Raw genomic sequence first — 27,007 nt, 5'->3', positions numbered from 1 at the left:
CGTTTATGCAATCAACCTGAAACCATTGATCATTGTTTTGTTTTGTGCCGGGATCCGGTGCGCCACAAAGCCGACACAGAATGGGACGCTACTAACGCGCCTTATATCGTTGACTCATTCAAATTACTGCTGACGAGTGCTCTCTCGTCAGCAGTTGCCACAAGTGCAACAATATTAACGTAACGCAAACTACTTAACGTCGTGCGCCCCCGGAAATGCTCTGCATTTGATCGTGCCCCTCGCGAGGGGGATGTTTCACTGCGTCTTCTCTCGGTCGAGGGACCCGTGGCACCATCTAGCGGAGGCGCGGCACAACTCGTAGCACTTTCTTCGAAAAAGCGCCTCGAAAGCGCGGCAAATATGAAATAGGGATGACGCGCTTTCGAGGCAATCCGCCGACGCGGCTGCTTTGTGTACAGACTCGGCGGCGAGCGTCCCGGGATTTTGGTGCCGACCGAACTTTTTCTTCCCTTCACGCACACTCCAGTGCTCTTTCCCTCACGTCCTTTCCAGTATTTTTCTCCGCTCACGTCTAATGTTCTTCTCAGTCTCTTAATTCTTCCTCATCCCCCTCACATTCTCCCATCTTCTTCCTCCCCCCACTCCACGCACTCCTCCACTCAATCTATCAGTTTCCCCACCCGCCACACTAATCTTTCACCTCTCCTTCTTGCCTTTTCCTATCCAGCTTCATATCCTTCCCCTGGCTCACATGATCTACCCTCGGTGTGTTGCGGTGACCCCTTGGTCGAGCACCACTGGTGGTCAGTCACCCACTAATTACTGGCAAGTCAGAGACTCCCTCCATCAGAGCCGCCAGTCATACTGGAATCGATTGGGTATGACGTACTTCTTGACATGACAGACTAAAATTTTTATAAGTGCCGGGCTGGTTACACTGGTTTTGCGCGATGGAGGCACCAGCACTGCACTGTAAACTGATTCAAGAAGTTGCTGAATCGAGTAGATCGAATGTAGCGGGAAGTTGTCAGCCCTTCTGAAATTTGATATTGAAACAAGTACCACTCGATTAAAAAAGCCCGAGAAAGAAACATCAGAAATGAGGCAAGTGTGTAGGAAGAACTGTAGTTTTTTAAAGACCATGGGGCTACCTAAACAGGGAAATTATGGTCTGCATATATATGTCCGCCTGTCGAATTATACTGGCGCTCACTAAGTTACGGATCGACCCACTGTACACTGGTGGATTAGTGTTTGTTAAGGGGAAGAGGAGTCTTAGGGGGAGAGAGAAAGTGGGATAGAGGGAATAGAGGAGGGAGCAGCAGGAAGGGGATGGTGAAGCGGAGGGGTAGAAGTGCGATTGACGTGGGGGGATATGAGCTGAGGTGGGAGAGAGGAAGGGTAAGGGAACAGTTGGGAGGAAATGTGAGGGGAAGAGGTGTGTGGCAGGAGGGAGAAGGGATCAAATTTGTGGGACAGAGAACGAATTCAAGACAAACAGCTTCCTGACGATCATGACTGCATGAGCCAGGACAGTACCCAGTGATAATTCAGAGGGAGCAATAGGTTTTTTTTTTTAATTTCCACAATCACCACACTCTTTTTTGTGCACGTGTAATGGGAATGTGTCGGGGTGTGTTAGAACGCCAAGGGTTGAATCTAAATCTATAGCTTCAGGTGGGCCTCATCAGATAATACCACCTCTCCACTAACGCGCACTGGAGGCATATGGCTCATTGCAATATAATATATTATTATAATATTGTCATGAAATTATATTCCACGAACACGCACGCAGTGATGGATCGATCGACTCGGGACGGTGGCCGAATTGCGGCCGAGGACGTATACGTCTTATTCGCGAGCCGCGCCTTTGTCTCGTGAACGTATGCTTAGGTCCCAAATAAGGCTGTAAGTACGGCGGCCGCATATAGTAGCGCCGGGAGAGCTAGCGTCGCGGCCTATGCCAGAGATGATCGCCGTCAGTACACCACCTCAACAGTACCAATTTTTACCGTGTGCTGCATCAACCACATGCGTCGAACGCGATCTAAGGGCAGCTCACGATCTGAGAACGAGTGTTATGTGCGCGCGCCAGAAAGGCGCAAGGGCTACAGCAATTACAGTTGATTTCTGAACTGAAGGATTGTTTTATAATAAAATCATGGAGGATGAATAAAATGGTCGTCCTACGGATGTCTGTGGTACAATAGGGAGAAGCCATGCTTGCTGCGGGCCCTTTTTCATAGCAATAAAGTTTTGTAAAGAGAAAAGGTGCGTACCGGCGTTGAGGCTAAAATATTTCGAAAAAGGAATGGCACGCTTTTTATCTGTTTCAAGCAGAATTTAATTCTTCCACACTGTATCTCATTAAAGGGACCCTGCAACACTTACCATCGACTACTCGGAATGCATTTTAGGGTAAAGTCTATTGTCGCAGCAATATCCTCCCGCAAGAATTATGAAAATACGTTCACTATCACCGAAACTACGCGCGATGAGAAATCGCGCATAATTGTTCCCTCTCAACTCGACCGCGGGCAACGCTACGAAAGCTGCGCGCTCTCTCCCGGAGAAGGGGGTGGCTCGCGGCGTCTTCTCCGGTGGCCTTCGATATTTATTTATTTATTGAAAATACTTTCAAGGCCCATAGGGCATAACAGAAAGGAGTGGTAAGATACATACATAACGCGCAGTTGTTTTACACAAATAGCATAGAAACAGAAATCAAGAACAAAAGAGCGATTCAACAAGAAGTGTTGTGAATGACTGCTTTAAAGAGAGTGGCATCAATGATGGCAGCGATGGTGGGAGGGAGGTGGTTTCATTCCCCTTTTCTCCGAAACGTGGAGGGGTCTATTCCTGGTTTGGTGCCACAAAAAATGAGGCACGGCTGCCTGCTTGCAAGCACGCGCTCAGGCTGGTAGGGCGTTTTTGAAGCAATAAACGTTTGTTGTCATGTAATCTGACTGAAAGGGGAGTATTAAGTTCGTCACTCAAACTCCACGAGCACTCAAAACACAAAAGAAACGTCAAAATTGAATTGTGTGTACAGGCTCAGGCCTAGAAGAGGTTGGTACACAGCGCCTACAGGGGTGCACAATGAGGAAAATTGAAGGGAGCGCGGTTGATTTTTCCGCGTCTTTCACAGCGATTTGCGCGCTCACCGCTTCACGTGCACGTGTAATATTTGGCTCAGGTATTCCTGGCAGGGTAATTCCTGGCAGGTTTGTTGGAGGGTCCCTAATTAAGCCTCACTTTTTTCCTCGCTTATCGACTTTTACAGAGGAAGCAAATGGCACGCACACCCTTGAGGAGATTTTGTTACGAAATTTACGTCGTAAATAAACAAAGAAGCTTGAGGAGCGTTCCGGCGGCAACAGCACACTGAATGCGTTCCGACGCATAAACCATCCGTCTTCGTTGCTGACTCATGAAGCCCGAACTCCCTCAGAGGGTTTTGCAAGCGGCAAGATTTTTAAAGGGGGGGGGGGGGGGGTTGAAAAGGGTCCGAAACTGTCTGGCGTGGGGTGCCGACACCTTATCAGGCTCTTTCGCTGTAGTGTGTGCTAGAAGGACCTTTTTGACGAAGATGGGACGTTTCATCTCAGTGCGAAATAGAAGCACGCATCGACACGGCCATCAAAAAACCTAGGAGCCTAGCGCCCCCCTCGCAGCTAACGGGATGCTTCATTAAGTTTCGGCGGGATGGAACTGGCATTCTAAGTATACAGGAGGCTGTTGAGGCCAATGTCCAATCGTAAGAGGGCTATTGGTCGGCTACGGCCCAATCATAGTCGTCATAGCCGTCATAGCCTCCTTAATGGCCCAATCCTGCTCGCACCCGCTCCGAGAAACCAACGTTGTAACGTGGTAAATCCGAGGATGGTGCATTTCCCGATGGCGTAGACGGCGTAGACGTCAAGCACGCGGCAACGGCTCCTTACCAGCTGCTTGGTTACACCTGCGGCGGAGGCCCGAAACCGAGTGCAACTTTATGTGTCCAGTGAACAGCGCGTTTCAGCTAACTTAAAATGGGTAGAACGGTAGCGTATGATGATCATGTGCAAAAACTGATCAACGAGCTGTTTCAGGCGAAAAGTTCGTCGTTGACAGTTGGCGTTATCATCGGGCAGGTAAGGTTAATGACTCGCTGTGCTGTTCCTACCTTTTTCGGGTATTGCTGCCGAGCAGCGCCTTCCTAACACAGCTAGAGAGCATGCTGTCATGTTTCGTCCGCCGATCGCCCCCATTCTGCCCCTTTTCAGAGCACGCAGCAACGTGACATTGTCGTGCACATTGCCAGTACACCCAAGAAAGACGAGCCGCGGGAGGAAGGCGACGTGAAGCAGTCGCACAAGTCGGACCACGCTGAACTTGAGGAGGCCTGGATTTGCCAGCATGCCAAGCAGGTCGGCCGTGTTGCGCATCGTTTTTTTTTATCCTCTTGATTTTGTGCGCATGACGAGCGAATGAGTTGTTTGGACAGCACACTTGCGTGAGCGTGAATGCAACGAAGGTGGCTGAACTTATTTCACAGATTTGCATGTGCTTTTGTTGTCGAGAAAGTTGGCATATGGACCCAAGTTCCAACTTTCGCTTCACTTCGTGAAAACGTGGTTAAATGTTGAAGGAGCTAACCATTTATTTAGAAAAAAGGTGCTGTCGCCTTCAACTTTTGGGGCAAATTTATTGCAGTGCCTATAAAAATGCTAACTAGTTAAATGGGCGTCCGCAAGGTAGTTAAGGGGCGCAGGATCTGCGGTAGTCTGTAAAAAGCGTTAGCTTCAATGTGAAGATTTTGCGGAGGCTGAGGGCCTGATAACGTGTCGGCACCCCACGCAGTGGCGCACCCACGGGGGGTGTTTTGGGGGTTGTAACCCCCCCCAGATGTCCGTCGACCCAACCCCCTCCGCACGCCTCTCCCACCGAACCGAAACCGAAGTTCACCGAGCGCAGTGTGTAGTCTCGGAAGCTTTTATTATTGGACATTAGCAGTTACATCCCGAAGAAGAATATTGTATGACCGCATTAAAAAATAAAACTAGAGCACGAGCTTTTAGGATTGTGCTTTTAAGACAGTGCGGACCAACTTGCGTATAACTTGAAGTAGTTTAAGAAAAAGAATGAGAAAAAAATTTAGTGACACAAAAAGTGTCCCTGGACAGAAAATTTCTGAATGCTTAAGAATCCCTGGGGGTTTTAAATGATTCCGTAGCCCCCCTCCCCCCTACGGCACGCCTCATAGCCCACGCTAAACCGCAAATCGTCACACAATTTTTGTAGAGCCAGATTATACCACTTTCTGAACTTCTGTGCGGAACTTCCATCACAAGATTTGAATAATTCGTCGCCTTCTAATAAAAAAGACGCTGAAATTTCCAATAGGTTGGGACTCAGTAATGTCGAGTTTGCCTTCTGGCCTCAAATTAAATCTAACAAGATCAGATTGAAGTTGCTTTGTTTCATTCGAAAGCTTAAACAACTGTTTTTCCTTCAATAATAAGCACTGCACGAGCCCTCCCTCTCCCGTTGAATAAAAAAAGGTTCGGTTTTCCTTTATATATATCGCCTGAGTTTGTAACATTATAGTGAGGAAGACAGCAACGCTTCGTGCGCAGTTACGAAAACCTGGGATCACGGATAACAATGATGTTTTGTTGAATAGGCTTTCAGAAATATGTGTTAATTTGACTGTTCAGTGCAAATTGTGGCAGCCTATACGAACAGATTTCGTGCTTTACTCTTGCCATGACTTCACCAGTGAAGAAGGCATTAATTGTATTTCCTCCCCAACCTCATCTTCCGTCATCCCTTCCTTCCAATTCTACTTCCAAACTTGGGTTCGGGGCTTCGGGCAGTGGCAAAAGGCTTCGCGTATCTTCTTTTTTTACGTGAAGGTGCATCCATTATTATATCTCTTCTGCAGGCGAATTGTATAGGTTATGGCGGCTGATTTAATGCGTAATTTTTTCGCGCAAAAAATAATAAAAACTCGGCTGCTCTTTATAGTTTTATATATTTTATTCCTTGTGGTTATTTATTTTTATTTTTTTGTATTACTTACATTTGTCTTTATATTTGTTCTTTTACATTTTTGCATTTATATATTATCATATTTTATATTTGTTGCGAAAATTTCAAACCCCCCCCTAGACAAAAATCCTGGGTGCGCTAATGACCCCACGCCAGACAGTTTTAGGCCCTTTTCTCCCCCTCTTACCCCCGCCACCCCCCTCAAAACCTATTAGCTTAGCTTAGCGGAGGCTGACTCATTTGGCAGTTTTAGACACGTCCCAGCACTATGCGGATTCCGTAGTTGTGATATTTTGCAGTGAAAGTCTTGTCATAGCCTACAGGTGTCCTCGGAGAAAAAAGATTTTGGACACCCACGGCTCTAGTGATGTGAGGAACAGTGGATATCAAAAGTACATGACTGTCATGAGTTTCATGTGTTTTTGCATTAGCGCCGTAAAAAAAATGTTTTTTTATTTCAGAGGCTAAGTCATGCTTCAGCAACACTGTTTTTTTTTTTTTTTTCGATGGAGGTGAAAAACTAAGGCACCTGTGTTTGACGCATATGAATGATCTAAAGGAGGTCTAAATTAATCCGTAGCTCGCCTCTACAGTGCGCCTCATAGCTGAGGTGTAACTTTGGCACGTAAAGCCTCGAATATTCGAATGCTTTTAAAATCATGTTATGATTTGTTAATCTTGAAACAAATGGTGCAACGGCAATAAGGATGGGGAGCACAGAGAAAGCAACACAGATACTTGTCTCCCTGTTTCTCATCCTTGTTTCCATTGTGCTGTTCACTTTGCGGTGTTCAGTAACTGACTAGACTTGGCCAACCGACTAGCAGGAGATCCTGGCTATGGCTCCAGTGGCCTTGTAGCCTCGTGCTGTACTTATATTACTGGACTGGAAACACGCATGTATTAATGCAGCAATTGAATCGATCTGTGCCATCTAGTTTGACCTTCCCTGGTTGGTTGTGCTGTGGTAGGTCACACGGATGCTCCCAGGGGGCATGGATGTGCTTGGGCTGTATGCTGTGGGCCCCCCTGATCAGATGGCAGCTGCTCAGGCTCAGCTGAGACAGGTAAGCCTCAAGGAGTGATGACTTGCTTGCTTGCCTTTGTGTACATGCTACCTAAGAGCTTTGCACAAAGCCTTTCATTTCATTTCATTTCATTTATTCATCCTTAAGGGCCCGGAGGCATTACATAAGGGGGGGCGTACATCAAGGTTGCAACAGCATCAGAAAAAGGTAACAAGGAACAACAACATAAAAGGAAATGAAAAAGACAGGAATGAACATTCAAGTGACGGCGTACATTAAAGTTTCAACAAGTTCATAAAAAAGTAACAATGATCACAAGTTTTAACAAGGGAACAATGATCACAAGTTTTAACAAGGGACAACAAAAAAGGAAATAAAAAGGAAGGAAATTAACACTCAAGTGACAAGGCGTACGTCGAGGTTGTAACATCTAAAAAAGTGACAATGATCACACATTTTAACAAGAAACAACACGAAAAGGAAATAAAAAGAAGGAGTGAACACTCCAGTGACAACAGCAAGACTAAGAATAAATTTTACAGCAGTGTAATAACAAGACAAACAAAGAAGACTAAAAAAAAGAGAGAGAGATGACGAAAGCAAGTGTGGTGTTTAGGTGGCATCATTTTGGTTGCTGTTATGGGTTAGTTTCTCACGAAATTTTGTGCAGTCGCTGCATGAAGCAGTGTTATCCGGGATCGCATTCCAAAGTGTGACGGTGTGGGGGAAGAATGAGCTGCTCATCGCCGTCGTGCGGCACTTTATCGCCGCCAAGGGGCGAGTGTGAGATATACGGGACGATGTCCGAAACGGCGTTTCAGGAGGGCGTGTTTTGACCGGGTGAAATAAAAGAAGGTGTGCAGGAGGCAGAGACGAGAATACATGCTCCGCGAAGCAAGTGATCTGCACAGTCTCAATCATCTTGCACATTCATTGCTGCAGTCAATGATGGTTGTGTAAATGTGTTACCCTTCCGATGTACTAGCGTGATACATTGAAATACAAACAACGGAGTGCGTGGCTTTGAGTACATGCCACGCATCCTGGCGACGAGCCGCATAAGCGCAATACGAACAAGTTACGAGAGTTTGTGTCCAACCTTGGTATGGAAAGACCATCGTTCGGTGTGTGAGTGTTTTGGTGTGTCTTTCCGCTGCGTACGGCACCCGCTCACGCGAGCGTTATCTAACTCATCGCTGCGCTTAGTGAAATCGGCACACGCAGTCATATTCCTTTGTTTCTTTATTTTGTGCTGAGTGCTGAACAGTCGATGGAAAGACTATGGTCTTTCCATACCAAGGCTGGTCGCGAACTCTTATAAGTTGTTCGTACTGCGCACACGTGGCCCGTCGCCAGTATGTGCGGCATGTACAGAAAACCACGTGCTCTGTTGTTCGTATTTCAATGTGTCACGATTATACCTCCTGCCATGGAAAACCTCGGAGTATAAATGAGATCGTACACGCAGCCTCAGAGAGGCTACTTCCGCATCTATTTCTACAGACAAGAACAGGAACGAATTAATGATAAAGGTGTGCTAACACATAGTTGTTGTGCACACCTGGCGAAAGCCGTTTGCTTTGTATTGTAATCTTCAGGCAGTATAAATATCCTTGATACATTGTATGAGCAGATGTGCTGTTAGCCATGGTACTGAAAGGAAGGTGATAACATATTGCCTGCACTTCCTTTTTTATTCGGAAGGTGTTTGGTGGACGTGCTGGAGCTGCTTGCGTGCCCCTGGCACAGAGCTCTTGTTTTGTTGTGTTTATTGCTGATGTGATTGCCTTTTGTGTGTGTGCGACCAGGTGTTGTTTGCTGTGTTCAAAGTCATTGCCAAGGACCAGAAGATGTCGCTGAGTGCAGATGTTTCCGATCGAATCCAGCTTCAGATCTGCACTTTGACTAGGAAGTATCCTTTTCTTGAAATTAAAACGGCACGCAGTTGTGTTGTCCGGAATTTGTTTGTACAGCAGAATATTCCTGAAGGGTTTCTCTCTCTCGTTTTTTTTACGCACTTGTCGATCCTCATGGGCGATTACTTCGTAATTGCTAGGTCAGCTAAGCAGAGGGCATTGAGGTAACCTTGGCCACACAACAGTGTAGTGTGATAAGAAGGCTGTTTATGTAATCAAAAGTTGCATTAACTTGATGTCCTTCTTCCCAGCATTACATAATTTACTGTATCCAGTGTTATGGAGGTTTGTTATGTGTGTATGTTATATCCCTCGTGTGGCCACCTTAGCATTTGGTAGTGAGCTAAGCAGTGTTAGCTGCTAATTAGCCCTTTGCGGTTCGTTGTCAGGCCGTACCCGACACGGCCATAGCGATCCGCTGTTGGGGTACACCAACTTGGGTGGCTTTTCTCACAAGTGGGTAAGAAGGTCCAGACCGGGAAGGGTTAAAGTGACAGAAAACGCTGATGTACTTTTCCGAATCGGCCTTGCTTCCATAATCTTTGCAGTATGTTTTGTGTTATGATGGTGGTGCATGAAAAGTAGGCCATAAAACTGGAGCAAGAAAATTTCTTCAACACCTCTGCCAGGATAACATGTAGGACATTTGACATCTTCGACCACAAGGTAAGTTTACTGTTCACTTGTTGTACTAAGCTGTAAAGCTTGAGGAAAAAAAATAATTGTCAGTAATTTTATTACGAGTTTTGCCTGCAATTTTTTTGGGGAAAAAAAAAGAGTACTGTTTGATAGTAGTAATGAGGCGTAGCATTTCCCAGTATTATTGTAATTGCCTGAATGGGGCAACACAAAATGCTGCCACTATGTCATTTTATGAACCAATTCTGGCAAGTTTGCGTTCAAAAACTCCTTTTTGGTTCCTATTACAGCCTGAACCTTGGTGTATTTTGTGTCATGCTAGGAATTGCAAATTCATTGAGCTGGAAATGGCGAGCGGCAGTTTTTTCAGGGCTTCATATTTTGTCGTCTATAAGGCCCTGATTGCACCGTGCTGCTGAATTGCATTTACTTGAATGTTTTGCAGGCATTAAAAACTGTGCAGGGAGTTGTTGCTATAACAGTTCTGATGGGGTGCTGAGGTGGTAGCCTGCTGCACAAATTTATGAAACCTGCACCTTTTGTGTGGTGGAATCCATGATTTACCAGTCCTGGATAGGCTGCTTCAAGCAGTCTGAAGTCTCCTCTGAGACAAGGGGGTGGCATGCTCGTGTTGGACTGCTTGAAATGCGTGACAAACAAAGGATTGTAGCATCCGCTTCATTATTCCCGGCGGCAAAAGGAGTGCAACTCATCCAAACACTTGAATAATGTAAACTGCTGTTTGTTTTTGTCTGCAGCAGGATTAGTGAGAACAAAAAAGTAGGCAGCAGCTGTCTGTCCTGGAGTTTATTGCTCCTCCAGGGCAGAAAGTGCAGAAGTAGGTTGCAATAGTAGGGCTGGTTCTGTCTGGCATCCATGCTGCTCTATATTGAACTGGTTCATGAACCAGAGGCTGAATTGAGAAGTGTTTGCACAGTCTGGAGTGGCAGTGCTTGGCTGGGTCTGTTTCCTAAACCAGGGGGGGTTATTCGTGTGCACCACGTTGTCTTGAGCAGAGGCTCGGGCAGGATATGGTGAACTAAATTCGTATACAGGTCACATATGTTGGGCTCGAGGCAGTTCACAACGAAGGTGAGGAAATATGTTTACACTTAGTTACCAGTCGGCTTCGGTCCGAAATCTCAAAACAGGAATTGATCAATGACATTTTGTCAGCGCTCACCGGCCCCTTTTGTTCTGTTAGGTTTTACTTTGGTCGTAAAGTTGCCACGATTGGAGCATGAGTGGGGGCCCGGTTGTGTGTGCGTGGGGCAGTGCACGGCGCGGCCGGCCGACTGGAAGCCTGCGATGGGGGCGGGCGGGTGGCACCGGCTGGAGGCGTCGCTGAGCCTGGACCTGTGGGTGGCCCTGAGCGAGGAGCGCTGCCGCCAGAGCCTGCTGCGCCAGATCCAGACGGGCCTGGAGCCCTTTGTGCGGGGCCTGCACAACGCTCTCGCTTTGCTCAACGGGGAGGCCCGGCCCCCCGACGAGCCTTTGGCCGCCGCCAGTGATCGGCGCCGCTCCTCCCGTGCCCCCAAGGACGCCTCCCCGCAGAGCCTCTTCCTCATCGACTTGCTGCTGCCCCTGGTAGGGTGCCAAGATGCTCTGCCTGCTGGCTCTACTGCCTTTCTTATTGTGCCAGCTAGGAGCTCTTGTAGCGGTGAAAACTGCTCATGTGCCAAATGGCTTCTGGTAAAACTTTCCTGGTGTGCCAAAAAAATTTGCTGTGGCAACCACACTCCTTCAGTGTGTGTGTGAATTAATGCACAGAGGTGTGCATTCACAAAGCTATTTGGCAGCTGGAGAAGATGGGCCAATGGTATGTGGCTCACACCTGTCATGCTGGCAGGCCTGTATGCTTTCTCACTAGTCCATGACATGCTCTGTACCTTTGGATAGGATGAAAGGGTCTGCTTGGCAAGCCTCTTCACCGTGCATCTGCCACAGATATCTTTGCAACTTACTCTGCTGTGTCATCCTTTTTGCTTTGTTTCCAGTGCGACTGAATATATGAGGGTTGGTTTCCAATCCTTCTTTTCTTAGGACTTCCCTTGCTTAGGAGCAAAGTCAGTGCTAAGAAGAAGCAAATTTTTAACAAGTGCATTTCTGAAATGTCCTCTCTGCTCAGATTAGCAGCCAACCACAACAGATGGCATATTGATGGGAAAGAGTTTAGTATTTGTACTGTTCTTGTGAAACATCACACCATAGCTGTGGGGCAGGCGCATGAACGATATCGTCGATAAAAAAAAAGCACATGTGAACATTTTCTGTGGTCTGGCAGAGGGACGTCGAGACTGGTTGGAGTGTAAAATATGTTATTGTTTCAATGCACATAATTAACCTTCTATAGCTTCCATGACTTTGACCTAATGGTGGAAGCTGCTTGCATGCTTTAGAATTCCTTCTGATGGGGAGTACCATTGTCACAAATCACAGCTATGGCAAAACTCTAGTCTCTTAGCTGGTAACACAGCTGACAGAAAGTGGCCGGGTGCATTTTTCGAATGTTCAGAGCCTTGTATGTAAATTTACTCTTAAAGGAGCCATGAAGAGAAAACACAAGTTTGGTTCATTCAAAAGATTGCCTCGTTAGAATCGTACTGACACCGCTTTTAACGTAAACTCCACTCAAATAAGCTACATAATTAGGAAAAAAGGGAATGGCCATGCGGCTCACTAGCTCATTTCCCGCTACAGGACCTATGATGTCATACCAGCCAGCTCTGCGATTGGCGGAGGGTGGCAAAAGCAAACAAATTAGGCAGAGCTTATAAGCTTGCCGGACGAGCTATTTGCGCTTAAATTTAGGGCACATTCTTTTTAAAGCCATAAGAATGGTGGGACAAACAGTGGAAGTTACGAAAGCACACGTAAACATAGAAGTACCGATGCGTATTGCTGTTGGTACTGCACGCACTATGCTTGGTTTAGCTGCACAGGACTGTGGGGCTTTGGGGTTGTCTCAGGCGACACTATCCGATTGACGCAAGCAACGGTGTCTTACTTGACCATGTTTGTCGAGTGAGCACTATGTTTCATGAAACGATTATTTTCTTCCTGAACAATAGCAAGCCAGGTTTAAGTATGGTCAAAAACAAACCAAAGGCAGAAAACGGCTTGCCACGGTATGCTGGCGCCATCTAGGTTCACTAACGGTAAACAAGGCTTCCCAATCGGCTGCAGAGCGGTTGGTTCCTGTGATGTCATTGCAGACCACGAAAATGCACGATTTAGCGTGAAAATCAAAATTTTAACTTAAATTAATTAATTGCTCCGTGAATAAAGCATAGTTTGCATTCCGACAAGCGCTGGGGGCACTATAAAACACGGTCGGAATCTTTCAAATAACACAAACTTGCATTTTGTCTTCATGGCTCCTTTAAGGCTATGATAGCAGTAAATGGCCCATTAAGTGAAAAAGCCGGCATCCAGCATTTGTAAAAGCAAAACAGCTCCTAAATTTCTCATTAAAAGCAAAACAGCTCCTAAATTTCTCATTGTCTGTGCCATGTAGTACAAACCGACAGAGGTGTTATGGGCCAGTGCTTTCCCGGGATTTTCCAAACGTTGGGTCTGAAGGCGTTAACACTGGTACTCGCAGCTTGACGTATAATGAGTTTGACGTTACTTGGTACACCAGTAGGCTCAATGTTAGGGGTACTCAATGTTTAACCAAACAAGGACAGTAGCACATACCCTCGTAGGTGTATTGGCCAGCGATTACAACCTTGGATTTTTCGTTCCGCACGAGTCCCAATATTCACACAGCGTTTCAAACTCACAGGGCAGCACATGCTCACCTCACCCAGTGGCGCAAGAGTCGTCAACAGGTCACGCCACTCTGCAGTACAGCAGCAGTACATGCCACCTAAGATATTGTTACGTGGCGGCAGATGACACGGACCATGTAGCGATGAAGCGATGTATTTACATAATGGTTAAAGAACTATTTACATAATGCCAAAACGGAGCCCGGCCTGGCAGCGCGGCGCACACAGCTCTTCTTCGTCGCCACCATCCTTGGTGGTGGGCCATGGCGCCACGGGGATTGTCCGCCACGTCGCGTGACATCACCCCGCCGGTCGAAACGACCGTCCCGGTCGACTCCGACGCCCGTTGGCGAATGAATGCGGATGAGCGTGCGATGAGAAATGCAGACGAATCGCTTGCCGCCACGAATGACGATGATGGTGTTGATTGATCATCAGAGCAGACGACGAGGGCGACGAAGGAGTGGTTGGGTCCCAGCGCACGCGGTTATGGCCGCATTCCACATTCTGTAAATAGATTGTTGCTCATCCTTCAACCATCGTTCAAGTCATTGGCTCTGCCGCCACGTTACAATATTATGTACCATAAGAGATGTTGGAGCAGAAAATCTAGCCCATCAAACGGTCGTCCTTGCCACGAATAGTGTATTTGTAGACTGGGCGTATTGTTTGACTCGTGCAGTTCACTTGTCTTTAGTGTCCCCTTATGGAGTGGCCACTTTCTCATGTAGATGCAATGGAAGATTGTGTTGGGTAAACTGCGGGTGCTACAAAGGCTTGCGTAGCTTGTGTCCAGTTTCATTGCTGCTGAAGATATTATTAAGGGGTTGAGTACACACAGGGTGTAGATCGTGTAACGAGGCAGATGGCACAGTGAGGCATTCCAGTCTGCGCATACAGCTGACTTTTGTCTGTGCCAGTGCCCAGTTCTTTGAGGGTGTCTAGAAGCTGTTTTATCAAATGTGAGTGCGCATAGCACCTGTGCTCACTTAGGCTCCAACATTCTGTTGCTGTACAACCCATACTGAAAATAACTGAATATGCTAGAAATGTATTTTGCATGCCACAAAGCTAAATTATAAGTAGGGGTGTGCGAATATTCGAAACTTCGAATATTCGATTCGAATTTTTTGGTATTCGATTCGATTCGAACGACACTTTTATTGTTCGAAATATTCGAACCACCTAAAACTAAAAAAAAAAAAAAAATTCAGAGCGTGTTTGTATCGGTGTTTATTTACAGTGGACTCTCGATGATACGATTCTGGGGGTGCGAATTTCGGGATGATACGAATTTCCGAAAAGTCCCGGCGAAATTGCATCGTTTGCAATGGGAAAAATTTCGGCTGTTACAAACGGACCTGCGCGGCCCGGCGGAAGATACGAATGAGCCGGCGAGGCACCCGACTGCCGAACGAGCAAGTGACGGCTCTCGCTCCCCTACTTGTCACTCTTTCTCCAGAAACGGCCGGGCTGTTGTTTTCTGCTCGCGAAAACGCTCTGCGCTCAGCGCACGCCCAACGCGCTGACACCGCCGCGGAACCACCCCCACGCTGCGCGCGGCGCGGCCGGCGGCGTCAACATGGCGTCGGCTCCAGCCGCGAAGTGGCGCGGGCGCTCGAGCGACCGCTTCTAACCGCTCTTTAAAATACGGCTCAAGGGAGACACGAAGTTGCTTGTGCGGTAAAGGAGCTCATAATGCATGCGAAAACGGTACTATAAAACATCATCCGTGCCGCTAGTAAAAGCGCCCATAAAATATTTGCTGGGGTGCTAAGCCTAACCATCTCTGGCGGAGCCAAGCCGGCTGTCTCGATCTCATCGCAAGTAGTCAGGCTCCTCCATTCTGCCGCGCGCGTCGTGCGTCATTTTCTGACCGAGGTAGGCGCCAGCGCGGGCGCGAAATCGTCGATGTGGGCGTGAAAATACAGCGCTCGCAGAGCCGAGGCGAGCGAATCGCGTGCAAAAACGCACCATGCGGTTCACGCTTGGCACGGGGGTTAAAAAAAGCAGAAAAAATCACGAATTTCTTCACGCGAAAGTAGGAAAAGAAATAAACGAAAACTTTTTTCAGCGCTAAATTTTTTGGTCTGTTGGTTCATACGAATTTCGGATGATACGAATATTTTTCGCAGTCCCGCGAGATTAGTATCATCAAGATTTTACTGTATCAGCGCGCGGCAATGTGCACGGGCTCGGGCATGCCAGCCAGTAGTGTCTCAAGTGAGCGGCTGTTTTCGGTATCTGGTAAAGTGGTACGAGCAGGAGGTTGTCACTGCACCCCGAACATGTCGAGCAGTTAACCTTTCTCCATGTTAACATTTAAGTGAGTGCAGACCTTAACCTGTTGAGTGCAATGGTATTGTGTAACTCCTAATTTTACTGTTGTGCAATAAAGTTGCAGTTTTTGTCTCTAGATGGTGAAAACATTAATTTTGCAAAAAACAATAAGTATTCGTATTCGAAAAATATTCGAAAAATATTCGATTCGATTCGAACTTTGTTTTTATTATTCGAATTCGCTTCGAAATTAAAAAATTGATATTCGCACACCCCTAATTATAAGTCTTTTTTTCACAGAAGGCTTTCTTCTTTGCATTCTTCCTTGGCTTCGGTTGAAACCCTCGTGCCAAAATTTTGATGCCAAAAACAGGACAGTATGGCCAAAGTCATAGCCTTGATAGCCGAAAAGCTTTAGTTTAGTATGCCCAGTATAGTGAGGCAATAGTATTTTTTGTTTCCGTATCTTAACATGGGTTTTTACGGCTTGTGAATGGGCCTCTGCTGACTACAGTGATGCTTAGTACCGTTTGCACCACAGCCTAAGTTGAACAAAGACTATAAAGCCCTAACAACATGGACGCGAAATCACGCATCGTGCGAGTGTCGGCGTCGTTCAGCGGCACCGTGCAGACAAGCAGGGGAGGGCGAGTAACCGCATAAGACTGGCGAAGTCACGCGTCAGCCGCCACATCGATGTGCGTTGGTGGACACATTTGTATGAACTCTGCCATCCTTTTCAAGATTATTTTGATCGTTTATTAGCAGTTATTTCCAATTGTGTGAATGCAGTAACCAGGAACCTAGATTTGCCATAAAAAATACACATTCCTTACTTTATTTATTGGTATGAATGCTTGCAGGCGAATTTTGAAATGCTGCAAAATATATTTCAGGTCATCACCATCAAATCTCAACAAAATAAGAGAGCTTAGTTAAAAATGCACATCGAACAATTTATTTCCTTGCAACAGTTGGTGCTCTACCTTGACGTTATGTACGGACTGCTTCATGAATTCAAAGCGTAAGCAAAACAAATTTCAGTGCTGCCCTGCTACTGAGGTTAGAGTCAAACGTCACTTGTAGATTAAAAGGCAAGGTACTCGGCACCCCTTGTCTACCATGCAAGAAAAAAACTGATGAAACCCTCCCCGCAAAAAATAAAATAAAATAAAATAAATAAATAAAAACAAGTAAACAACCCAGCAAGGTTTTGTCAAGGTTGAAGTCATGGACTTTCGAAACAGAAGCCCAACACCCAACCTCTCGACCATGCCAGGAGACGTAGTAGAGGCGAGGAATAGGGTATAATAACTGAGGCTGCCAACGATGATTGTTGGGTGTGTTTTGTTTTGGCCGTATTTGAGAAATTTGGGCAGTGTGAACGCTTGTTTCTTGCGCACTGATCTTGGAGGCGAGGCCAATTATGCTAGTACTACAAGCGATGTAACCAAAGCTCCCTTATTTCAGTCACAAAAAGCTATCGCACATCCACGGTTTCCCCTATGCAAGCCACGGTAGCCGCAAATGAAATGGAATGCGCCGCTAGAACTCTGGCGTCTATAACACTTGCTCGTCGCGCACCGATCTTGAAGACGAGCCCCATCATGCTAATACTACACGCGATGTAGCCAGAGCTCCCTTATTTAACTCGCACAAAGCTATCGCGGATCCCCGATCTCCCCGATGAAAGCCGAACAAGCCACAAATGGATGAGCGCTTTCGAACAGAAATAGCTTGCAATTTGTCTCAAGGCAGCCGATTACTGCAAATTAAAAAGAAATTGGCTGTTTTCTGCTGAAAGGAATGACCACAAATCACGAGACGGACTGGAAACTCGGAGGCTGCCGCCTGCTTTCCGATGCTTTCCCGCGCTGCGTCGACACCGATGTCTGGCAAGCATAGGCATCAACGTTGCTCGCGCGTCAGCTCGCGACTCCATGCATTTTGGTGACGCGCGTCAACGACGCGGGCATCGTCGACGAGTCAAAACGCCGAAAATACGCTGCATGTGGTTGCGGCCTAATGTGGCGATTGGTGGTCTAATGCCGCTGTGCATCCCTCTGACAATGCTGTATTTACTTGCCTGACGAACTTGCCCCAGAACTGGTTGGTAATTTTTTAGACTCCCTCATGACAACAGCACCCAGCATGCAAAAAGAGAATGCCACCAAAAGTTGCATTTTTTGATGATGTAAAAAGCTGCCGCCCCAGGCTTGGGGCTGGTTATCTGTGAAATGTGTCCGCCCTTTGTTATTTTTGTGTGCCATGACTGCCCTCGGGCATGGTGCGTTTGACTTTTGAACATTGGTGCTGTCAACGTGAACCTCTGCTAAAAAAGGCTTGTTATTGCAAAAAAAAAAAAAAAGAACGGATTGAAGTAATGAAGTTATCAAGGCTGATTTCGAATACACCGCTGTAAGGTACATGTAATGTTATAAAACAGTTAATATCGGCCAGAGCATGGGGCTTTTGCAGGTAGTCGTGGAACAGACCTAATACCACACTGATATGACATGCAAAAAAAAAGAAAAGAAAAGAGAAGAAAAGAAAAGTGTAGAACGATTTCTAAGAAGTGTTATTTTCTGGAATGAATTTAATGCATTGATTGTGGTACAAGGACACATGGCATAGGCATGGCAAGTGTGGGTGAAGGGGGCCGGTCCTTGTACCTTTTTTGTGACCGCTTCCACTGACCTAGTGTGGTGTGGCGGGGTGCAGGACAGTGCCAGGAGTGGTGGCTCATGCAGCGGGCAGGTGGAGGGTCCCACAGCCTGTGGGGCCAGCATGGCCATAGCGGGGACCATCCAGTGCAGGGGGTTTGTGCACGCAAAGGCCACTGTCCACGAAGCCGTCAAGGTGAGCCACACCGAGGGTGAATGTGGGTGTGCTTTGAGGTGAACATGGGGAGACAGAAGTCATCCGGCAGTTCGTGTGACGGCCAAGTTCTTCCTAAAGTGTGTTAAGTATTTGCCAGCTTTGGGTACTCGTACCAATGTCACATATTTGTTTTACGCAAGAGAAAATTTACTAAAGGTAACAGGTGGAAATGTGTCACGATGTCAACTTTGCTGTAATGTTGCTTGCAACATTTGGCTTTTTTTTCTGCAGTGTGAGTCAGTGGCCTGTTATTGCCGTTATGCCTGTACGAGGCGTTACCACAATGTTTCACGACAAGTTTTTTTAGCTTGCCAACAGGGGGCAGCACAATGCTGCACACGCAGTAGCAGGAAGGACCGACTCTCGTAAGTCAGTGTGTCAAAAGGCTCTGTCCTGTGTACATCTGGTGCTGTGGAGCTGTTGCTCTTCGAACCATGGGTGTTATGTGTAGGCTAGCATACGGGGTCGCGGGGATATGACCCCAACCAGTTACGCTAGAGCAGTAAACAGCTTGCTGTACTTCAAATAGTTCTGTCCAGATACTCTTGCAGTGTAGACAGACTTGTGTGCTGCAGCAAGAAAATGTGACTTTTGTCGAAGAGGTACAGGTAATACAACGAGCGTTGGACTGTCGCTCATCGCAAGATGGAATGCATCTTGAGATTGCTTTCAGACTTGGTTATCTCATAGCTGTGGGGACATTGCTCGTGTTTCAATCAGCACCAAGGCAATATCCAAGTGGAGCTCTTGCACAATCGACACAAATGTCCAGATTGGGCTCGGTGGAGAGGGAATTCTTTGGTGAGAGGCAGTTGGGGCACCGACAGGAAGCCAGTGAGCGAGGCTGCCCACCAGTGTCCTCGTTGGCATCTCATGCAGGACAGTGGGGACTGCATGTAACGTACGGCCGTCAAGGGAGCTAGCACACTTGTGACCATGCCACTGACCAACATGGCTGCCCCTGCTATTTGGTCAGTCCCAGCCATGTGCAAACGAGGCAGGAGAACTGAGAAAGTCCTCACAACTGGGATAGTGACTTCAAAACAGAGAAAGGAAAGCTTATTATATAATAAGGACTGAGCATTAGTTAGATACAAATGCGGCAGATTCTTTTCCCATTGGTTGAGGTCGTGGTACAGCCAAGTGGTGATGGAAGTGTCAGGTAAACAAGGATCATTAGGATAATTTTTTTCTTGTACCTAAACAAAAAAGAAAGAAAGTAAGGAATAGGAAGAGCAGAATGAAAAGGAGAAATTTCTGCCTGTTTTGCCTTAGGGCATTGGCTCTGTGTCAAAGTAGGAACTGGGTATTCGTTCATTTGTGGACAAGCTGCACAGTTGGCTACACATGTTGGTTGGTTTTCTTGGCTGCACAATGCTGCATCGACGTCTATATGGCTGTCCACAGGGAGGTGCAGGAAGGAAGGGCCCTTGTTGCCTGGATGGGAGGGGCAAAAGGGACACTTAAAGGGGCCATGCAGACAAAATATGTTTGTTATATTCGAAAGATTTAGTGTTTTATAGGGCCCTAAGCGCTTGTTCGGCAGCAAACGATGCGTTATTCACTGAGAAATGAAACATTTCTTCATCCACTTTCATAGATGGCACTGCAGTACTGCTGAAGTGCCAGTGTTCGCACTTTGCTTCTGGCCGGACTTTTACACCTGCCGTCTTTTTATTACAGTTCATACTAATCGTTTCCTAAACCTTAAGCTATGACTCGACAAACATGGTCACGTAAGCGACCGTACCGCTTCAGTCAGCTGGTCAGTGTTGTTTCAGACAACTCCAGCGCGTCCGACGGCTGTGTTAGCAGTGTCAGCCGGCAAAGTGCCGCACCTACTGCTTCGGTGTTTATGTGTTGGTTCGTAACTTTAATTGTTAACCCCACAATTCTTACTGCTATAAAAAGAATGTGCCTTACATTTAAGCACAAATAGCTCGTTCGGCAAGCTTATGAGCCCTGCCTAATTTGCGTTTGCTTTTGCCGGCCTCAGCCAATCTCACAGCAGGTCTTATGACATCATAGGTTCTGTTGTGGGAAATGAGCAAGTGGGCCGCATGGCCATTCCCTTTTTTCCTATAATTCTATAGCTTATTTGAGCAAAGCTAACATTAAAAGTGCTAACAGCACTGGCTTGGAGTTTGCTTGGGGCTATGTTAGCTCCATGGAGGAAAAACAGAGCACCTTGTAATGTGCTCATTCACATTAAAAAAAAAAAGTGAGGAAAATGGTAAGGCAGATTGCCAGCTAAACAAGCAAACCACTGTTTTTTGTTGAGCGATAGCCAAAAGAGCTCTGAAAGGGGTGATTGTTCAGTAAAAAAGGGAAAAAAGAATCACTGCTCTTTGTTTTGCCACCTGAGGTGAAAGCCAATAGGTTCCCCCCCTGTCATATGGAACTGCTGTGGGATATCATTATTGCAGTAAGCTTATCAATGAATAGGCAGGGAGTTATTCTGTGAGAATGGTAAAAAGATGTTTTTAGAAAAGATGTTTTTAGAAAAACCATGAGTAACGTAAATCTATATTAAAAGTGCAGTTGCGGCGCAGAACCACAGAAAACCTCACATTTTTCTTCTGTGCCATTTTGGAAACGATAGCGCATTGCTACGTGAACACTTTCCAAGCAAGCGGCATGTTGAGCGGCGCTTAAGCAGCATCATGCCTCCATGTTAACGAGGCGTTTTACGGGGCTACCACTCGTGTCCCAGCTGATTTGGTGGTACTTACTACACATAAAAAATAAATTTGGTGGAGGTGAAATTTGAGTGCAGTTGGCCTTTAATGGATTTGGCAGAAAAGCACAGTGCCAAGTATTGTATACTGCATACAGAGTTTTGGCCATTGGGAGTTGCTTGTAGTACGTAGTATTGCACTGACATATGTGCCCTCCAATGGCATCGTGGTAAACATGACTTTATACGCAGTATTTACTGTGGCCATATTTACCTTAGCTTGTCGGCAGTGAATTGTGTGGGAATCGGCTGCCCTCCCCGCACAAAAACCGACCTGGGAAGAACGTTTCGTGTCACTGTCATCAATTACTAACTGTACCTTGTCTCATAGCTTGCTCAACGATTGTCGACACCTTGAATGGATTCTGTGATGGGTCATTGTTTTGAGAAGGCAGTCTAGATTTCAAGTGTTCCTATGCGTAACCGTGCTTGTCGCTGTACGCCGGATTGGCGAAGAATTGCAAAATGCATCAGTGCACGGACACTGCATTTATTAGCACATTCTAATGCATAGTGACACTTATTGGCCACTGCACTTTTGGTTGACAGGAGCGTTCAGCATGTCATGGGGGTGTAGCCAGGGCATCCATAGGAATGCATTGAAATGGCTAAACTTAGCCACAGTGGGAAGGACAAACGTCAGAGCAAAGGTTTGTAAAAGTGCATAGAATGGCCTGTACTGTATGAAGTAGCTTGTACAGCTCGTGTACATACTAAGCTTGTACTGGGGGTAGCAGAATAAAATACCGTTACGATTTCCACATTTTTGTGTGGGCATGCAACTTCAAATTGGAATTTTACTCAAACATGCAGGCCATCAAGCAAGATGCCATACGGAGCATCACATCAAGGTGCGAGATCCAGTGCGAGGACTTGCTTCTTATAGAAGATGAGCAACATGGTATGATGCTTATGCTAGTCTTCTTTTCTGCTTGTTTTAGGGGGTAAAACCTCAAATGACAAGGGCTTCGAAATAACGAGGTGGCTGGGAAGCTTTGGGGAAGTTTACTGGTTTAAACGGCGAATCGCAGCTGGTCAATGAGATAGCATATTTTTGTGGTGACACTACGTGCAGGAAGGAGACATGTTTAGCAGGCACAGCATTGCAGAGTGCCCAGTTTGTGTCGTAATCAGTGGGAGCAGATGGCGACATTGTAGTGAATTGTTTGCTCTCGCTTGTGTGCACCGGCTGGTATTAACGTTTCACGGCGTGATTTGAGAACTCCCTGGAATGGTGTAAATAGGATGGCACCTACCTTTTATGGTATATGAGCAACCATGAGTGCAAAATACCACAAACACAAGGATTATCATACTGCGGGCATGCTTTCCTCAGTGTTTTTGGGCTTTGGGCGCAGCCTGCGTGGGCTTTGGTGGGCTTTTATTTTCCCCGCACGGCAACACAGTCTGGTGCAGAGTTTGGGAATTGAGTAGCACATAAATCTTTCGTCTTGCATTTCTACCAGGACAACACAGTAAACTTAGTCAGGACATGTTGAACTCGGAAGTCGAAAATTGTGATCGCGTCGGACTTCAGTGTAAGCCATATGACAATGAAAAAGCTGCATATTGCATTGTATGCAATGCAACGGTACAATGTTTGCAGCATGGATATGGAATGCGGCCAAACAGCATTCGCAGAGCAAGGAGAACTTGGAGCTTCGCAAAACCCCGCAGGGCTTGATGGGAAGCTGAAGTGTTTGACCTTCCTGGTTCGAGTAGCACCGTGTCTTGTGTGGACTCAGTCACTGCCAGTGAAGCACGTTTTGCCTTAGCTATAGCACCAAATAGACTACAGTACTCCTGGGCGAACACAGCAGGGCCAGTCTATCATGCTGTGTTTCCAGGCTCAAAAATAGCACAGGACTTTTCGTGCAGCAGGAAGGAGACACCATATGCTGTCTTAGATGGCCTCACTCCTAATAACTTTCATGCTGTTATCCTCTAGAAACTAAGTGGATCTGGATTTTTTTCAACTTGTTATGGATGAAACACCCCTGCTTGAACACCATTCTCAGCAGTTAGATGTTTTGTGCATTATTTTTCTGATGCCCAGAAAGAAGTTGTCGCAGAACATTTGTACTCATTAAAACTATATCGCACTGTGACAATATATATAGACAGTAATGCCGAAGCACAGCCGTTTATTTGGGGACTCCCAAAGCTTGCGAGCACAAGGCTCAACGGTGTTCACGAATCACGCCGTCCGGGTCGTGACTGCGAACGGGAGGCAGGCACTCACGGCGCGCGACAAATAACAGTTCCCACTTGAGATACAGGGTATCCGCCACCGCCGCGCTGTTCCGCCGATCGTGCCCCGACCGGGCCTCCGGCGAGACTCTCTCCTTCTTCCGCGTGCACACGTTCGCGCCACACGCGCGCCTATGCCCCGCACACACCGGTGGTGCCATTCCTCGGGGGCGCCGACGAGTCAGTGGAGCGCCGGACTGGTTTCAGCGCAACGCGTCTCTCCCGAAGGGCGCGCCGACTCGGGATCGCGGGCCGCGGTTCTCTGCGATTCCCACACCCTGCAGTGACAAATTGAAGCCTTGCCCTCCCGACCAGCCTCCCTGCCTTCACTATGTGAGCCCTTGCCCTTGCCCCTCCTGCCATCCTTTGTTTGTGGTTGGCCGTGTCTCCCTTTCTGTGCTAGTTCGGTCTTTCACTGTGTGTCCCCGTGTGCACATGCTGGCTCAGCCGGCAACCAGGCTTCGTTTGCTATGTCGAGTATCCCCATTGTAAGGGTTCTCTACAAAAAAACACATCAATACTATTACATGAGATTTTCAAGGGGATTTCTGAACTATTCGATATAAACCACACTTTGAAGTACCCAAATGCGATATAACTTGGCTTGACTGCAGGACGCACATATTCTGACAGCAGTGTCGGACGAGTTGCTTCATTTATAGACACGGTCAGTGGCGAACCTGGTGGCCCTGAGTGGAATGGGTGTCCCCTTTGTGCAGACCCTTCGCTGGTGCACGAACTCCCCAAGCGAGTGTTTGCCCCGCTGGGTGACCACGGGCTGACCCTGTGCGACTACATCTTCCACGGGGATGCGGCCTCGGACTCTCTCGAAGCCCTCCAGGAGCTCCTGGGCCTCGACGTCTCTGCTGCTGACATCGAGCTCAACACAGAGCACTCTCCAGGTGCACTCCCTCTCGCCTCTCTGCGTGACGCCCCATCTCCTCTCGGCTGTGAATGCATCTGTCTGGCGTTGCTACCTGTGATGAGCCACCAACTGTCGCAGCTTCGGTTCCCTCCTATGCATGCCGTATTTCCGGTAGAGGCTAAATGACTAAGATTTCTCCACTCCTAAAGAACTTCAAGTGGTCTGAATTTAATTCATAGCCTCCCACTGTGGTGCACGTCATAGCCTGGGTGTAGTTTCGGTGCGTTAATTAAGCCCTGATTTGAACTTGCGGGGCTTTTTACATGTTTGTGATTAGATGCACTATGTAATGAAGCAGAACAGCTGGGATGATCGGCATCATTCTACATAGTTCTTGATGAAATCCCTGCTCCGCGTAACACTATTGAATCTAAATTACTCTGGTAGTGGCCAGCTCTTTCTGACAATACAGAAAGATATAGTACTTCATGGGCCCTTGCCTTAGGCCCCCCTATTAAATTTAAAGCTCAACTTAGGTATATTCCAGATGGCTGCTTGACACAATGTCTGTGTGACATATCCTAACCTTTACTTTTCCTTTTTTTGTTTCTAGAAAGCAACCAGCAGGTTATCGATGGCGTTGAGACAGCAGAAATCATTACCGAAGCCACGGAACAACTCTCGCGGGGTCGCAATATGCTGAGTGAGTGCTTGCTCATTCTGTTCTGGAGTCATTAGAATCACGAAGGCCCGCTTGGTTGACAGATGTAAATTTTCTGCAAGTGTTGTCCCCCCCCCCCCTCTTTTTGTGAGCGAACATGTTTATTTCTAAACAATGAAATCGATGTCTTTTTACTTGCATGAAATTTTTTGCTCTCAAATTTTTTTGCTTTACCACCAATCCTACTTGCAAGGTTGCAACAACAAAATAAGGTTCTCTCTCTCTTTCTTTCTCTCCTACCGCTGTATGAAGCAATAACTAGTCTTCTTGCCTTGAAGCTAAGTACAGATATTTTACTATGAGGCCCATTATTTAAAAGCAAATTTATGTTCTGGTCTGCAGAGATACCAAACTCTAGGTATATAATTTTTGGTGTGTGTGTTGAAGATACACAGTTAGCAACATTTGCTGATTTGGAATCATAAAAAATGAGTGCCTAAAATAATTTTTTTCTCCACTATGTTTCTACATAATGAATTAAACAGCGTAGTGTTTGTTAGTCTGATTGACTGAATGAGTCATCATTGCCCAGGTCAAATAGCTGGTATTAGAGGCTGCTTTTTAGTTCTTTTTTGAAATTTTACCAGAGGGTGCAAAAAAATACTTAGAGTAGGTTATGTTTGCTAAAACCATTGCATTATTGCACTGATTTTCATATCTAAACATTACTGATACAAGTGTCTAAATCTAAATTACAAGGAGTTCAGGAATTTCACACTTGTCAAATTTTTTGTTCCAGTCCCCATTGCGAGTGCGGCCATTGCTGCTCTTGGCGCTGGGATTTCCTACTTGTTGCTCCAGGATTGAGCCCACTTCAAGCATGGAAATGTCTAGAAGCAAGAGCATCGCTGTGGCTCACCACTCTTTCTTGTTCCATCGGCCTTGTCCATGGTTGGTTTGCAAAATAAAACAGACAGACAAACAAAATCCTGCTCACGAAACGTAGTAGAGTCTGCCATTGTGCACCATTTGGTCATGTGCGCCGCAGGACGAGAGTGTTGCCTTAAAGAATTCAAATGCTATTTCTCACCGCAACACAAGCAGGCGTCGGCACGTTGCTGTTGCAATGCTGTCTCCATCTTGCTGGTCATGCAAATCCCACTGACAGAGATCAGAATGTTGTCTCTGCCCCCAAGTGGCCACTCTTCTGTGCTCTTCATTATTTGCAAAGAGTAATACTGGGCAGGCTGCAACAAAAGCCCCTGGGCCAGCTTTCATGCTTAGATCCCCATGTTGTATGACTGTGGATTTAAGCACTTCATTGAAAGTTTACCATTTCTTGGCGGCACCAGTGCGCTTTGAGGGGGCAGAGAAAATGCTTTAGGCCTAAATGAGTACATGTCAGCTGAATACATAGCCCAGTCAGGTGTGCGGCTTCAAAGTGAAGCGAGGTGGGATCGTCACACTGCTTTGCCGGCCCAATGAACTGAAATAAAAATGCCAACGATCAGGAGTATACCCACTGCCCTGCCAGGTTGGTCTATGCTGTTGCCATGACAGTTAGACCTATTCTGCACCCGGCTGTTGGCACTGTTGCTATAATAATACTCGTGCCTATGCACCCATTGTCACTTGCGGAGGATTCGATGCTCACTTTGGATTTAGAGCCGACAGTGGGTTTCAGGCTAGCAAGCAACCTCCTGTTGCTGTTTTATTTTTTTGGTAGTGACAGAGCATAGAGATGAACGAATAGTATGCCTCACGAGCGCAAGACATTTTCAGCAGCGGAAGTTTTGGACCATAAGCGTAAACGCGTCTAGGCGGAGTGACATCAGCTGGAAGAGCGGCAAAATCATCTGCCGCGCAAATGGGACCCAAGGGCCCGCCAGAGGTGCTATGACCGGTGCTTAGGTTGAAATGCAATCAAGGTGGTGGAACAGCAGTATGAAAAGTCACTACAAATGTATCACTCCCTGTTGCA

At 46.7% G+C, this 27,007-nt stretch overlaps 1 protein-coding gene across 1 annotated transcript; it reads left to right on the top strand.

The window, feature by feature from the left end:
* Window positions 1-3,755: 3,755 nt before the first annotated feature.
* Window positions 3,756-26,013, top strand: LOC144149475 (protein odr-4 homolog). Its single transcript, XM_077681052.1, has 11 exons — window positions 3,756-4,097; window positions 4,230-4,373; window positions 6,969-7,064; window positions 8,834-8,937; window positions 9,571-9,607; window positions 10,856-11,167; window positions 18,355-18,492; window positions 22,064-22,151; window positions 24,220-24,402; window positions 24,979-25,068; window positions 25,826-26,013. The coding sequence occupies exons 1-11, from the start codon at window positions 3,996-3,998 to the stop codon at window positions 25,891-25,893; spliced, it is 1,362 nt and encodes a 453-aa protein (XP_077537178.1). The 5' UTR covers window positions 3,756-3,995; the 3' UTR covers window positions 25,894-26,013.
* The last annotated feature ends 994 nt before the right edge of the window (window positions 26,014-27,007 follow it).

This window comes from Haemaphysalis longicornis, unplaced genomic scaffold (assembly GCF_048455015.1).
Source record: "Haemaphysalis longicornis isolate Haplotype H1 unplaced genomic scaffold, Haemaphysalis longicornis Haplotype H1 scaffold_1, whole genome shotgun sequence".
In the NCBI taxonomy this organism is placed as follows: Eukaryota; Metazoa; Arthropoda; class Arachnida; order Ixodida; family Ixodidae; genus Haemaphysalis; species Haemaphysalis longicornis.
The sequence above is the reverse complement of the archived record's forward strand: the minus strand, read 5'-3'. Positions and strand labels throughout refer to the sequence as shown.